A 17,522-nucleotide genomic window follows, 5' to 3' on the forward strand; every position below is an offset into this window, starting at 1 on the left:
TCCGTCATTTATTATTACCTCTATCAAACAGGGTTTAGTAAAAAAAAATGGCCGGAGAATGCATGAATTGAGTGTATTTAAGAAAAAGTTGTTTCTATTTTAATTAGCATTATAAATATTTCCTCTGTTCTTTTTTAAATGACACGATTATTTAGGCACGATTTCAAACATTAATATGTTCAGTTATGGATAAGAAAAAATTATAAAAAGTTGATATTAAAAAAAATATTTATTGAGATGAATCTAATAAGACCTCACAAGACTATGTTTTATCTTAAGTATAAATCACAAATGGAAGTCAAAGGAGATTGTGTGAATAGTACGTGTTGAAAATCTTATTGTGTCATATAATTAAGAACGGTGGAAGTATAAGTTAATCCCTATTCCCTACAGTTGGATGGTGTGCAGGATACAAACAAGAGTAAAAACACAGTGATTACAAATATATGATGACAAATCATTTCATGAGTCTGCTTTTATTTTTATAAAGAAAGTACTAGTTAGTAGTTACTAGAATCATAATAATAAGTCTGAATTAATTTCCTTTCCTTATATTTTTCAATCCATATCTTCACTTACAATCTAAGCCTCACTTGAGTTGCCATATATTTATAAATTATAATTGTATAAAAAACATATATAGTTATTATATATGATGCCCTAAGATCGATTGATGATATCAAAGACAGCGTGCTAGAGAGAAAAAGAGAAAGAGAAAGAGAAAGAATGAGCTCAGTTTGCATATCAAGTTGCATAGAGGATGCAAGGGTACCAACAGCAAGAGTAAGAGCAAGCTATGTGAATCTTTACAAGTGGCCAGAATCTGATGCTGAGTTTGTAAGATCAGTAAGCTTTCGAGGTCCCGGTCACCCGAGGCCGAAAGTGGTGGAGAGTATATCATGTAGGCAGATATACTTAAGAAGCTACACTTTTACAAGGAAACAGAGTGTGAATGAAAAGACAAAAAAGTGTATTGGGAGAGTCAAACAAAGAGTTGTTAATGGTGGTGGTAAGAAGAGACAACAACAACAGCAACATCATAAGCGCGACAAATCAGTCAGAAATGTTAAGGAAGTTTCTTGTTCTGCTCTTAAATCTGTTTTTAGAAAGTTGCTTTTTTGTTCTGCTAGTGTAGATGTTGTTGATTGTTGATGGCCTTGAATCATACATGCACTTCTATTGTAACATCAACTTAATTCCCTTCCCTTCCCTTCCCCTTAATTATTTACCTATATTCTATTTATCTATTTATCTAGAAGAATATGAATGTTTTATTTGTTTTTCTTGTCGTTGTCTTTTATGTAGATACATACGGAGTACATAGTAAATTAGTAGTACCTAGTATATGTATAATTATTCTACATATGATGCAAATCTACCTTCGATTTTTTTTGTACCCAGGAAATTGCATTATTATTTGTGTCTTTGTAAAACGAATTTGTCATAATTTGATGTATTGCAATCCCTTCGTTTTAAAATGTGTTTCGCACTTCAACATTCGTAGATGGAAGTTCATCGACTTTAAAGTCTTGTTAAATTCATTTCAATTAGCGTTTTTGTATATATAAACTAGTTTTGATAGCCCACTGCATATATTTGATCAATGACAACATTCCAATTCACGGAATTTCACAATATTTATTATGGTATCACAACTTAAGGTTTAGATCTAGCTTCCACAAATTTTTTTCCGATCCTCGTGGATTTGGCACGCACCACCCTTACTTCGCTTCCGTCTTATTTTTGTTGCGCAAAATATAATTATTAGCGTACAATAAATCTTCCAGAGTTCCGGTAGTTACATAGTAGTCTTATATGCACGCGATACAGACGAGAGTATATATATACATACATCTCTATTATATAAGTGAAGAGCTGAGATTAATTTAGCTAGTAAAACTACTTTTGGTGTCCCCTTGGAATAGACGACATTACCCTCACCCCTAATTATATTTAAACCCCAACCTCCATTCCAAACCCTGGACATTTCCTCTCTTTGAGCGGGCACTCTCTTTCTCAACTCCACCGCCCTTTATCTCACCTCGTAGAACCTCAGCAGCAACCATGGTAATTCTTCATCCTCTCCCTTTCTCTCTCCTCTCACATTTGAATCTTCTGTAAATTTAATAATTTTTTAACAGGCAGATGTTAATGGAGATGTTGCAGCAGCCACTGCGCCGAAAAAGAGGACGTGCAGGAAGTTTAGCTACCGTGTAATCGACCTTGATGCACTGCTTAACCTCTCTACTAGTGAGCTTGACTATTTTATTAACAAGCAGGGAGATATGGAGAAACAAGAGGAAATCAACTCGAATCTGTTTCTTTCCCAACTCAAAACCCTAGATTCTTTAATCAAATAAAAAATGTTCTTATTTACAACTAATTTAGGTCATCAATTTTCAAAATTTTGAATACAAGGGAAACTGAATCATCATTGTATGTCAAATGTTAATTAGGGCATCAATCATTCTAATCTTGAATGAATGATCATTGTTTATTGAAATGCTAATTGAAAGTGTATCATCATTGTATGTTCAACTTAATTTATCTGTTTGATGTTGATTAATTCATCTTCTGTATTTTCGTTAGCTCAGTCTACTGTTGTTTGAATCCATTTGCAGGAACATCTCTCTGCTTTAGCTGCAGAATATCAATCTGGGAGTTCTATCTTACTTGAAAAGATTAAGGTCTTTATAATCACTTTTTTTTTATATAGTAATAATGTGTTTCATCTTCAACGCGTTATAACTCTCTTATATGTGGAGCAGCTTCTAGATGAAAAATATTGTGCAATTCGACGAACTCGAGGAGATGGACATTTCTTTTTAGAAGTTTCATGTTCTCATACCTTTTTTATAAGCAAATATTAGTATATATTATATATATGCATCATACATTTATAAGTTTAGTATTCAAGTGGACAAGCCCCACTGAAACCACAAAACAGGCATAACAGCCTTAGACTACCCTTCGAAAAGGGCTATGCACTAGCTATGATCTCTAGAGCTTAGCGCTTTAGCCAAAATTGAACTTAGTCTAGTATGAACATTCTATTTTATAAGACTGCACACTCTATCAACACTTCTAATTTGACTGTTCCACAAAGCATTATTCCTCTCACTCCAAATATGGTAGATTGTACACCAAACAAAGGTGAAAACCACGTCTTTTCTGAACTTTGTGAGCTTCCTTCTATGTACCCATCTAACTAGATCAGGTAAGCTACGAAGGGAGATACCATTGCCTAACCAAGAAGCAACCTGATGCCGGCATCTAGAGCTGTACTAACAACCAAAAAACAGATGCTTGTGATCCTCCAACTCAAGCCCACACATCATGCACAAGTTGTCTGCAGTGACACCAAACTTCATCAATATGTCTTTAGTATTTAGCCTACCTAGCATAGCCAGCCAAGTGATAAATCTATGCTTAGGCTGAGCTAAACGACCCCATACTGCATTAGTCCAGTGTACCCTAGCAGTAGCAGGCACTAGCTCACAATAATCCTTCTTAATATAGTATTTTGGGAGAGCCATCAGTTGACGCTCTGATAAGTAAGTTTTAATCATCTCCTTAACCTGGAATATTTCTCTCCAATACCAGCTATCACCTGTTTTAGAGGAATATCCCCACCAGTTATGGTTTTTAAGATATACAGAGTGAATCCACCTCACCCACACATTATCTTTTTTGGTAGCAATCATCCAGACATGTTTCCCCATCGCTGTTATGTTACACATTTTTAAGTTAATGAGCTCTAAGCCCCCCTCATTCTTTGGTTTACAGACCTAATTCCAAGCCACTTTTCAAGGGCCACAAGATTCAGCAACACCATTCCACAAAAAGCTCATGCAGATGCTATTGACAGTTTTAAAAACACTTTTTGGCAACACCATGATCTGAGCTTAGTAAGTCTGTAGAGACATTAATACATAATTGACAAGAGTTAATCTTCCAGCAAAGACATATTCCTAGAACTCTAGACCTTGATTCTAGCACACATTTTCTCCAATTTTCTCACAATCAGCCACACTGATCCTTTTGGAACAAATTGTAATGCCAAGGTATCTGAAAGGAACGCATCCCTTAGCAAAGCCTGTCTTATCAAGTATCCTTTGCAATGCACCTTCATTCATACCAGAACAGTAAATAGAGGTTTTGGAAGGTCTGGCTTTCATGCACTGACTTAAAATCTCCTTTACAGCACAGAATAATGTCATCTGCAAACATAGGTGATTCAATTTTGAATCAGAACCCCTTGGGTGAAACTTGAAACCTTCATTTTCACCTACCAACATCGGAATCCTAGATAAGTATTCAACACATAACACAAACAACAAAGGTGACAGGGGATCACCCTATTTAATGTTAGGTTATGATACATATGACAAAACATAAATCATGCGGAAAACCTTAATGCCAGGAAACATATTATTTACACATAATCATTTAGCATAATTTAGGTGCATACACTTTGTAGCGTGCCCTCCCTAGTCGCGCCCGAACCGAACGAGAACAAGTCTTTAGGACTCCAAGTGTCGTCCCTCCGTAGATAGTCCACAGCACGTCCGGATCCGCCTTAAGCTTGACCAACTAGAATCGCCCTTAAGGTACTACGAAATTTCGGCTAATAGGCTACAAGTGTTTGGCTGATTTTGTTCCAAAATCTTACCTTTGAATACTTCAATCCTCGATGTAAATATGTGACCCTAGGCACCTATTTATAGAGTTTATGGAAAGGAATTATAATCCTATTAGGATACTAATTAGTTTAATTAGAATTTCATTAAAACTCTTTTAAACTAATTCTATCTTTATTAGGATTAGGATTTAATCAATGAACGAATTCCATCAGCTTTAGGATTCGTATCGAACACAAACGTTGCACGACCACGAGCGTACCGCACAGCCCGCGCAGGCCTTGCGGCCCACACGAGCAGGCGCTGCTCGCAGCCCACGAGCGTCAGCCCGCGCGCGCGCCTTATCCTTGCTGGGCCTGGCCTTGTGCTGGGCCTAGCGTGGCCTTGGCTGCGTTGTGTTGGGCGCTTGGCTTGCTGGACGCGGGCCTGGCTTCGTGCTGGGCCTTCGTCTAGCAAGTCTCGTCCGATGCTAATTCGTACGATGCGCTTCCGATTAAATTCTCGATTCCGGAATTCATTTCCGATACGAACAATATTTAATATTTCCGATTCCGGAATTAATTTCCGTTTCGAACAAATATTTAATATTTCCGTTTCCGGAATTATTTTCCGATTCCGATGATATTTCCGATTCTGACAATATTTCCGTTTCTGGCAATATTTCCGATTCCGGCAATATTTCCATTTCCAATAATACTTTCCGATACGTACCATATTTCCGTTTCCGGCAATATCATCGTTCCCGGAGTATTCACTTGCTTGCCTTTGACGATCTCAGCTCCCACTGAAACCAAGATCCGTCGATTCCGAATATCCATAGATGGAGTATTTAATGCCATTAAATACTTGATCCGTTTACGTACTATTTGTGTGACCCTACGGGTTCAGTCAAGAGTAAGCTGTGGATTAATATCATTAATTCCACTTGAACTGAAGCGGCCTCTAGCTAGGCATTCAGCTCACTTGATCTCACTGAATTTATTAACTTGTTAATTAATACTGAACCGCATTTATTAGACTTAACATTATATGCATACTTGGACTAAGGGCATCATTTCCTTCAGTCTCCCACTTGTCCTTAGGGACAAGTGTGCATTTCCTAATTCCTTTGTCGCTCGATGCTTGCTCTTGAACATAAGGTAAGAGTTGTCATCCTTATTATGTCCAGAGGTGTTTCTCGGTTTCAGAGTTCAACTGATCAAATAAACAGATAATCATAGCCTATGATTCATCCGAGCACGACCATGCATTTTACAGTTTCTAGCTCTCCGAGTGGCCTTGTACAACTTTCAGCATCTCATCCCGATTTATGGGAGGACAATCCCAATCTTGCGATCTTGAGATTAGACTTTGTTTGATAGGTGATTACCTGAGCGTTGCCTTTATAGCCTCCTTTTACGGTGCGACGGTTGGTCAACGTCAAAGTAAGCAGTTCTCAAACAAGTAATCTCAAATCACTCAGGTATTGAGGATTAGTGTCTAATAATTTTAATGAAATTTACTTATGACAGATTTTCATGTCCGATAATAGTCTTGCCAAAGTAAGTATCTATGCAAATGATTATGACATTGCCATGTCCACATAGTTCAAGAAACAGAACTACTAGTCATCTTGCATTTTAGTCGTCTAACATTTTCTATGTGTCCATCTTTATAGAAAACTCCGACCAGGGACCATCTTCAACTTTTGACATTCAAGTTCACTTGATAGACATTTCTTAGTCACAGGACTGGTCCTGACATTCTATCTTGAATATATCATCAAATTGAAGGGACTCATCATTTAATACTAAACCAAGATTAAATGGAATATGAAAATACATTTCATATATGATAAATGTTCAACCACAATGTTTTACAACTTGGGTATAGAACATCAAACAATAGAATATCAATAGCCACTTGAAAGTCCTTTGAATATTCCGTTCTCCTTGAAGCACTTGCAAAGTCTTCTAAGAGATGTCTATTCTTTAAAGCCACTTCTAAAATCCTTAAAGAATACGTGTTTGGATTTTCTAAAGAACTTCGAAAAGCCTCCGGAATGTCCGTTTATGTTTGTTGGTCGCCTCGAAGACTTTCGAGGTCTATTTTCTCCCACTTGTCATTTTGGAAACGAATTTCCAAAAGGACATTATTTCGAGCAAACAAACATTATGTTCTAAAAAATTCGTGGTAGGAACAATACCCTTGTGTCTCATTTGAATAAATCACAATGAAACGTATATCTATACTTGGGCCTTAGTTTGTTGAATAACAAACACTAAGCTCCCACTGAGTTTAAGAACTCTTTAGATATATTATGAAAAGATATTCTGAAATTACTTTTCAATAGCTTTGACGAATTTTGGTTTAGTTTGGTGGTAGTTGAGCATTTTGTTTTAGAAATTATAGGAAAAGTCTTTATGATCCATCATTGATCGAATCAAGTAGTAATTGACTTCGATCATTCCAACTTAGATATGCCATATCTTATGGAGCTAGATCGTGAATACACAATCATTGATGATGATTTTTGGTCTCAAGTAATCATCAACATGATCTATCCTAGATCTTTATGATTTCTTACCAAGTGGGATTTATACTTCTGAATCTTTGAACTAGCCAAACAGATTCAAACTTATATCACATTGAGTAAATAAACCTATATTAACTCAAATATGTGTGAAATAATTAAGTCATAAAACCTTTCTTTAGCTTTGAACTCTATCGTCTAGGCGTTCTAACAATAGTTCATATCTTTTGTTACTTTCAACAAGTAAGACTAGTTGTCTTGAATTGATCTAGAAATCAATAAACTTTCAAAAGTCCATCAAAATAGAGCTTATGAATGTTAACTTGTTGATATGGTCTAAGCAACAATGCCAAAGATTAGTGGAACTCAAATCAAGAGATTGATTTGAACCTAGTAAAGTTCTTATTGTTAAAGATTTGTTTGTTTTAATTAAGCATATTGACTCAACCCGTAAATGACCATTTCATTCAAATAAACAAATAAACAAGCATTGTTTTTGTTCTTCTGAATGTGAGTCTTTTTGTGTTTGAAGCAGAAATTTAGGTATGCTGATTATGGAACAAAATAGCCATTAAGTTCCAGCCTTTGAAAGGACTTAAAACAAACTAGATGACCCTACAACTAATGTAGCATTTCCATGCTTCATTTCCCACTTGTAGGCCATTAGTGTAGCCTAGCTTCCATTGTTTGAGTTATTACCGAAGTAAGAACTTCAAGCGGTATATGATACCAAGGAAGTTTGATTGCTAGGTCACTTCTCTTTAAACATTAAATTTTAGGTAGAAACGGAATCGTAAATTCCTTTCCTTTGTTCCTTGTTTTCCTATTTCTTGTACCCTTTCTTATAGTCTTAAGAATTGAATTCTTTAGTGTTGACTTTTATACTTCGTTAGACATGTCCGATGTCATTCCAACATAGTTCTCACCATTTTATTTATGTTAAATATTCTGTTTCAACTAGATGATCTTACCAGAAGCTTCTAAAGTTCTCTAAGCATCGATCTATTCGAATGTCTAGGGACTAGACTCATTCGAGAAATAAATGGACGAAGATATTAGGTTGTTAACCATTGGTAAAGCTGAGCGTTTAAACTCAATGCTTTATGATCTCAATACTACATTGTATTTTGAATTCACAAGCACCAATCGGTTTGCCATTCGACTTTGATATTCGAAAACAACCATAAAAGTCGCTAAAAGAAACATACATTTTAAATTGCTCATTTTCTCTCATTTCTGTGAATCGTTCTTGGATTCACTACCAATCGAAGAAATTTACTGTTACCTTTCTAAAAGGGTTTACTGCAGTGCAAGATATTTAATTATAAACAATAATTAAAATCTACATTGAAGCATGCAAAGTCTAAAAATTTATCATGAGTAATGACTTGAAAATTAAAGCAATCATGCAATTTAAACAAGTCATTAGCATTTTATTCAATTTTATTGTTCCGGCAGGTGTGAATAAAATGATTCCAAGATCCTAAAACCCATTGAAGAATTAAGCACATTATGTATTTAGACTCAATTCTAAAATCTTTTAGGTAGGCAAAAGCCTTTTGCTAATAGTCTAGAAACTACTCTTGGTTGATAGGTACGTCTAAGAACTTATTAGGTAAACCTATCGATTTTGCCACGACATAAAATGACTCCTTGCTTATATCGTTGAGTTTCACCAAAACTAACATGTACTCATAATTATTTGTGTACCTTACCCCTTTAGTATCGATAAGTAACACCTCGCTATGGCGGAAACCTATTACTAAGATCGATGTAAAGGATATCCAAGTAAGTGTTATTTTGGCATGGCACCTTTTAACTCAATTTTTAAGTTTGGAACTTAAGGCTCTTACTATGTTGGTTAGATTTTAAGTGAACTAAAATCCTTAATCATGCAACATAATCAAGCTTCAATCTCATGCATATTTAAGACATATTTAAAAGCAATAAATAACTTAAAGCATGCATAAGATAAATGTGATCTAGTATGGTCCGACTTCATCTTGAAGCTTCAACTTCAAAGTCCGTCTTGAAAATGGTTGGAAACTTCGTCTTGAATTTCACCGTGGGAGGCGCCATTTTCTTCAAACAGGATCAACTATAATTAAACTAATTACAACTATTTGATGGTACGCAGACCATATTTGAATTGAAAAAACAAACTTTGGTGCATTTGACCAATTACATTCAAATTAATGGTACGCAGACCATATTTTCTATCCTATTTGGGCCATACTAGTCACTTCATAACCTGCAAAACAGTACATATACAATATATACCATACACCCATTCATTATCATGAATGGCCCATTCTATAGGGATCTTGCTTTTAACATTTTGTTTATGTGTAACGATTCCATAGGGATCTTGCTTTTAACATTTTGTAAAAGGTTAAACATATTAAATATTATCTTTAAAACTTTAAAATATTTATGAATCACCAAACGAATTATTTTGAAATGTCGTTCTCAATTAAATCCTTATAGAAAAAGGAAAATAATGAACTTTGAATCACTTTAAACGGTTAAGAAACGAAAGAAATATCCCAGTTTTAAAATGAGAAAACTGTAAAGTGGTAGTAAATGAAAAAAATTTGGAACTTTAAGGTAGTAATTTAAAATAAAAATTTCATAAGGTAGTAAATACAAAAGTGGTGTATTTTTAAGGTAGTAAATACCAAAATTTTCTAATTTTAAACATAAAAATGTATTTCTAGTCTAACCGGAAACATGCAAGTTTAATTAAAATTTAAAGCTCATATAAAATTATAACCGAATCCATTTATTTAATTTATTTTTCTGTTGAATTAAATGAATTTAAATTAATTCAAGGTTTAATTTTAGTAAAATAATTAGTATAAATTAAAATTTATAATAATTATAATATTCAAAATTAAAATCCGAGAAAACAATTTAAATTATTAATTTTAAAATTAAATATAATTATTTCCGAACTGAAAATTTCAAATTAAAATTCAAAGCGACTCAATCGTAACACGACGAGCACTTGGGCTTGCGCCCAAGCCCCATCGTGTGCATGACCGATCGCACGCCCATGGCACATCGCAGCAGCTGCCACGCGCAAACGCAGCAAGCCAACCCACGCTTGCGCGCAGCCTGCTCGCCCGCATGCACGCAGCAGCTACCGAAGGAGTGCTCGCTCGCTAGGCGCAAGCAAGCCCTCGTGGCGAGGCAGCGCTCGTTGGTACGCAGAGCAGCGATCGCTGGGCGACCCAGCTCTCGCCCTCGCGCGCGCGCCTTGTCATGTGCCACGCCCATCGCCCATAGCACACAGCACACACGCCTAGGCTCCCTTGCCTCGTGCGCGCGCCATGCCTTGGTTGCTCGCTGCATTCGTACCGCACGGGCGACGAGCTCCCTTGCTCGTCGTTGCGTGCCCGCACTATGCAACACCCCTTAAGGGTAACACGTAGCATCCTTTGCTTTGTGCGTGCAACGTTTATGAGCGAATTTTATAAAAAAAATTAAAATTTTTAATTTAAAATCTATGACAAATTAATAAATCATATTAATTTCATAATTTTAGGGCGAAAAATCGAAAATTTATTAATCAATTAATTTCCGATTAACATGTATTCAAATCTAGGTCATAAAAATTTAAAATTTATCATAAATTAACAATTTTTATGGTGGATTTTAATCCTGGATACCTAATTAAATTATTAATTAATTATGAAAAACAAATCAATTCTAAATTATTCGAATTTCAACAAATTAATCATATTTACAAATTAGGTTGTATAATTAACAAGTCTAGGCATTCAAATTTGTTAAACATATACTGTAGGTCAATCAAAAACTCAAGATTTATCAACAAGAATCGAAAATATTCAATTTAACATCTTAAATTTACAAACTTTTGCGTTCGAAAAACTAAAACCTGCGAAAAGTCATAGTTAGGCTTCGAATTTGGGAATTCTGGGTTCGACCGAAAAAAAATCTTTTTGTCAAAATTTTAAAATGCCTTTTACATGCGGAATTCACACAAAAATCACTCGATTTGGATGAGTAACGAATAAACTGCCGAAAAACTGCGTACATATAATTAAATAAACGCAATTTGCAATTAATTCACAATTACGAAAATTAATCACCCCTTTTAATTCTTTGCAAATTTGTAAAATTTAACCATGTCATGCAATTTTAGATTATGTAAATAATAAGAGGCTCGTGATACCACTGTTAGGTTATGATACATATGACAAAACATAAATCATGCGGAAAACCTTAATGCCAGGAAACATATTATTTACACATAATCATTTAGCATAATTTAGGTGCATACACTTTGTAGCGTGCCCTCCCTAGCTGCGCCCGAACCGAACAAGAACAAGTCTTTAGGACTCCAAGTGTCGTCCCTCCGTAGATAGTCCACAGCACGTCCGGATCCGCCTTAAGCTTGACCAACTAGAATCGCCCTTAAGGTACTAGGAAATTTCGGATAATAGGCTACAAGTGTTTGGCTGATTTTGTTCCAAAATCTTACCTTTGAATACTTCAATCCTCGATGTAAATATGTGACCCTATGTACCTATTTATAGAGTTTATGGAAAGGAATTATAATCCTATTAGGATACTAATTAGTTTAATTAGAATTTCATTAAAACTCTTTTAAACTAATTCTATCTTTATTAGGATTAGGATTTAATCAATGAACGAATTCCATCAGCTTTAGGATTCGTATCGAACACAAACATTGCACGACCACGAGCGTACCGCACAGCCCACGCAGGCCTTGCGGCCCACACGAGCAGGCGCTGCTCGCAGCCCACGAGCGTCAGCCCGCGCGCACGCCTTGGCCTTGCTGGGCCTGGCCTTGCGCTGGGCGTGGCGTGGCCTTGGCTGCGTTATGTTGGGCGCTTGGCTTGCTGGACGCGGGCCTGGCTTCGTGCTGGGCCTTCATCTAGCAAGTCTCGTCCGATGCTAATTGGTACGATGCGCTTCCGATTAAATTCTCGATTCCGGAATTCATTTCCGATACGAACAATATTTAATATTTCCGATTCCGGAATTAATTTCCGTTTCGAACAAATATTTAATATTTCCGTTTCCGGAATTATTTTCCGATTCCGATGATATTTCCGATTCTGACAATATTTCCGTTTCCGGCAATATTTCCGATTCCGGCAATATTTCCATTTCCAATAATACTTTCCGATACGTACCATGTTTCCGTTTCCGGCAACATCTACGACTTGGATAATATTTATATTTCCGATACGATCCATATTTCCGTTTCCGGCAATATCATCGTTTCCGGGGTATTCACTTGCTTGCCTTTGACGATCTCAGCTCCCACTGAAACCAAGATCCGTCGATTCCGAATATCCATAGATGGAGTATTTAATGCCATTAAATACTTGATCCGTTTACGTACTATTTTTGTGACCCTACGGGTTCATTCAAGAGTAAGTTGTGGATTAATATCATTAATTCCACTTGAACTGAAGCGGCCTCTAGCTAGGCATTCAGCTCACTTGATCTCATTGAATTTATTAACTTGTTAATTAATACTGAACCGCATTTATTAGACTTAACATTATATGCATACTTGGACCAAGGGCATCATTTCCTTCATTTAAGACCTCTTTTGCCTTAAAAAAAACCCATGAAGAGACCCATTTATGGATAGTGAGAATCTTGGAGACCTCACACATTGCATAATGAGATGAGTGAAGTGATTAGGGAACTTGAGGGACACCAACATTTCTTCTACAAAATTTCATTCCACAATGTCACATGCTTTCTGTAAATCCAGTTTAATAAGGCATCCTGCAGCATTGTTCTTCCTCTCATACCCTTTGGCAAGGTCTTGGAAGACCATGATGTTGTGAGAAATGTTCTCATACTTGGTACCCTCTAGCTATTGACTTATAAGTTGGATATTTGGATGCGTATCCGCAGGACGAAATGATGTTGCACAAGATGGATTTGATCGATGTTTCAAGGAGACCGTGATGGTTGGATATAACTGGGAATTGTTAGGGATGTTACTAGGTAATGGACCCAAGGATAGAGTGTGACAAAGCAATGAAACTTCTTGGTGACTTTTGAGTTGGCAATGACTAGCTTATTGACTTTATGCTTGAATTGGTTTATGATAAGCTTCCAAGTGACTATGGAGTACGAAATACTTTTCCACTTATAGGCATGTTGTAAATTTTATTGGTGGATGTTGGAGTGAATTATCGCTTCTTTTCTCTTCACTCTCAATTAATATGTTCTTAATCTTTTTTGAAAGCCATTTTTGTTTTATTTCAGCAAAATATCCGCAAATTGTGTCATAAAATTGTTATTTCTTTAATGATTAGGTCATAAGGAAGTTCACAGACGGTTCTTCACATATTACTCAGAGTATGTATTTTTACCTTTTAAAATTCCTTTAAGATAAAACAAAATAATTATAAAACTTTGTGTTATTTGTTAATATTGATTATTTGATCTTGATTTTACAGTATGTTTTCTTAAGGGGATCAAAATTTTTTTATATATTCGCATGCATCGCGTGCATATAAGACTAGTAGCCATGTAAACCAACGATCAATATTAAATGTGAATTTCTTTATTTCTTTTATCTTTTCTTCTTCGGTCTTCTTCCCAATTTCCAGCTTCTATTAGCTCAATTTTCTCTGTCCTCTTGGAGCATTCAACCACGGAATTCAACATCCTCAACCTAGAAGGGTCAAACGAGAGAAACGGTCATGTACGAACGTAGAAATGTCGTCCAACAAGTAGACCTTGAGGTACTCGTCTGGCAATATGGCCTCGTCGACAACGATTATGACATCATGGTCGATCTCGCTGGGAATGTGAGCAACATCCTTGTCACAAGAGATTTGGTAGCTCTTGATGCGAACCGGAGAGAGACCAACGACGGTCCTGAACTCCTACACTCTGTCATCTCCGAGAAATCGACGGAGAAAATCACCGAGACAAGGCTCTCTTGAACATTTTGAGGCTTTGTGCTATGTATGGAATTCATTTAATTGATATTATTCCTTATTTTTTTGAGTCAATAAAAACCACTACATATTAATCAAATATATATTTCGTAATATCTATGAAAATATGCATGCATCACAAGTATATTGTCTACTAACTTAGCAACGCACAAATATTTTTTTGACGGAATATTATTAATTACTCGTAAACAATAATTTATATTTGAGAAATATTTTTATTGAAATAAAAAAATTATTTGTATTTGTTATTGTGGTTGACAAAATATGAGATACAAATTAAAAATTTTAATTTGTGTAAAACATAATTATATTAAATTGGTCAATATTAATTAAACCCATATGAGTCTCTACAAGGGTAAGGATTGTTGGTTTGTTAACTCGGATAATCTCCCGTAGTGCAGTTAGAAATTATTTGCTGCCTGCTCCTAACACATTCCATACCATACACGTGATGGGTGGGAGGTTAATATTTAGATTATGTGTGCTATTCATAAGACCAGATGAAGAGGGGAAGGCTGGCATGTTGGAGTTTGACATGAATCTCAAAGCTTCAATAATATCATATGGTAACTTCAACGTTACCATCATTTCTGGATTGTTAATGTGAAAATAACATGTGTAGGAAGGGGGGAAAAGATGGAGAAATCAAATGTGATGCTAGTTATAATTGGAGGGATGATGTTGATATTTAATTATAATGGGAGGATATGTGTAAATGATTGATTAAAGGATATTTAATTTTGGTTTTGTAAAGGATTGAATTTGGGTGAAAGATGAAGAAGGGAGAAGAAAGAAGTAGGAAGCATCGTGGAAAAATAGAGGAAAAATAAAAGAAAATGTAAAAGTGGGGCGACTAACGAAATACTTAACAACTTCCGTTCAGTGGTGTTAATTTTGAAGGTTTGTAATTTCATAAGTGATAATTTGTAACTAAAATTTTATAAGGTGTTAACTATTAAGTTTGAAAATGTGAACTTTATAATATGGTAATTGTTAGAATAATGCCTTGAATCAGTCAAGCCCCTTATTGCAACGCCCCAGCACGAGGATCTCGCTGCTATTCTGGACTAGGGTTATCTGTTTTGGGACTATTTTCTGGGCTTTTCCGCATCTGTCTAGAGAGTAATATATAAATTTTTTAGGTCATAACCTAGTCGCATTCTGTAATCTGTACTCCTCAAGATAAATAAAACTTTCCTCCCCTCTGCATGTGGACGTAGCTAACACATTGTTAGTGAACCACGTTAAATCTCTGCCTACTTTATTTATGTTATTTAATCTTTCTTTGCATCCATTATAACAAACTAGTATCAGAGACGGATCTGTTCTAGGGTCTGAAAGTTCGTTGAGAAAGATGACCGGTATTAACGTGAAGATCGAGAAATTTATCGGGAGTAATAGTTTCAGTTTATGGCAAATCAAGATGCGAGCCTTGTTGAAATAATCAACAAGGGTTGTGGACTCCGCTTGCTAGGAAGGCGGAACATCCAATCAGCGATGAGATGACCGTTCTGGAGGAGAAGGCACACTCAACGATTATGTTGTGTCTTGCTGACGATAGCGTCACCGAGGTCGCGGAGGAGGAAACCGCGCAAGGTCTCCGTGTTAAGCTCGAGGGTCTGTATATGACAAAGTCCTTAACCAATAAGTTGCTTCTCAAGAAACGGATGTTCAGTCTGCGAATGCGGGAAGGTATGCCTCTACGAGATCACTTAGATCAATTAAACACAATTTTATTAGAATTGCGTAATATTGATGTTAAAATTGAAGATGAAGATGCTGCTTTAATTCTGTTATTTTCTTTACCATTTTCGTATGAAAATTTCGTGCAATTGTTTATTGTTGGTAGAGATACTATTTCACTACAGGAGGTTATATTGTCCCTCCATACTAGAGAGATGTGCCATAAGGCGACTGGCACAGGTACAGATAATCAGGATGTTGGGTTAGCAGCCAGTGGGAGTTATGGACATGGAAATTTGGGGAAGAAGAAATTCAAGAAACCAGTTTCTAAGGGTCCTAAACCTAATGATTTCTGTAATTACTGTAAGGAAAAGGGAACTGGAAATCTGATTGTCCCAAGAACAAGAGGCAACATGATAAATTGTCAGGTACTGCTACAGTAGCTGATACCAATTCTGAAGAGGATATTGCTCTAGTTACTGATGAGCACACGCATCACAGTGATGTGTGGATCCTTGATTCTGGAGCGTCTTACCATATATGTTCGCGCATGGAGTGGTTTACAACCTAGGAGCAAGTAGACAGTGAAGGAAATAATGCCCTTGGTCCAAGTATGCATATAATGTTAAGTCTAATAAATGCGGTTCAGTATTAATTAACAAGTTAATAATTCAGTAAGATCAAGTGAGCTGAATGCCTAGCTAGAGGCCGCTTCAGTTCAAGTGGAATTAATGATATTAATCCACAGCTTACTCTTGACTGAACCCGTAGGGTCACACAAATAGTACGTAAACGGATCAAGTATTTAATGGCATTAAATACTCCATCTATGGATATTCGGAATCGACGGATCTTGGTTTCAGTGGGAGCTGAGATCGTCAAAGGCAAGCAAGTGAATACTCCGGAAACAATGATATTGCCGGAAACGGAAATATGGATCGTATTGGAAATATAAATATTATCCAAGTCGTAGATGTTGCCGGAAACGGAAACATGGTACGTATCGGAAAATATTATTGGAAATGGAAATATTATCGGAATCGGAAATATTGCCGGAATCGGAAATATTATCGAAATCGGAAAATAATTCCGGAAACGGAAATATTAAATATTTGTTCGAAACGGAAATTAATTCCGGAATCGGAAATATTAAATATTGTTCGTATCGGAAATAAATTCCGGAATCGAGAATTTAATCGGGAGCGTATCGTACGAATTAGCATCGGACGAGGCCTGCCAGACGAAGGCCCAGCACGAAGTCGGGCCATCGCCCAGCAAGAAAACACGCAACAAACACACGCCAAGCTCGACCAGGCCCAGCCAAGCCTTGGCGCGCGCGCATAATGGTCTGCGGGGTAGTGCGCCGTGCGTGGGCCGCAAGGCTTGCGCATGGGCGTGCGGCTCGTGCGTGCGTGAGTGTTTGTGAATCCTAAAGCTATCGGGATTCTACATATGATTAAATCCTAATCCTAAAAGATAAATTAATTGATTTAGAGTTCTACTAGGATTTTAAGTTAATTAATTCGTATCCTAGTAAGATTATAATTCCTTTCCATAAACTCTATAAATAGGTGCCTATGGTCACATATTTACATCGAGAATTGAAGTATTCAAAGGTAAGATTTTCAAGAAAAATCAGTCACTCTCTTGCCCCATAATAGCCGAATTTCATACTACCTTAAGGGCGATTCTAGTTGGTCAAGC

The 17,522-nt window shown here is 36.4% G+C and overlaps 1 protein-coding gene across 1 annotated transcript; it reads left to right on the top strand.

The window, feature by feature from the left end:
- The first annotated feature begins 477 nt into the window (after positions 1-477).
- Positions 478-1,282, top strand: LOC110776502 (uncharacterized). Its single transcript, XM_021981058.2, has one exon. The coding sequence runs from the start codon at positions 727-729 to the stop codon at positions 1,150-1,152; it is 426 nt and encodes a 141-aa protein (XP_021836750.2). The 5' UTR covers positions 478-726; the 3' UTR covers positions 1,153-1,282.
- Positions 1,283-17,522: the final 16,240 nt, after the last annotated feature.

The sequence above is a fragment of the Spinacia oleracea genome, chromosome 5 (assembly GCF_020520425.1).
Source record: "Spinacia oleracea cultivar Varoflay chromosome 5, BTI_SOV_V1, whole genome shotgun sequence".
NCBI classification, from domain to species: Eukaryota; Viridiplantae; Streptophyta; class Magnoliopsida; order Caryophyllales; family Amaranthaceae; genus Spinacia; species Spinacia oleracea.

Excerpts from the sequence above, each read along its gene's own strand:
- LOC110776502 (XM_021981058.2), top strand. The coding sequence starts at position 727 with ATGAGCTCAGTTTGCATATCAAGTTGCATAGAGGATGCAAGGGTACCA.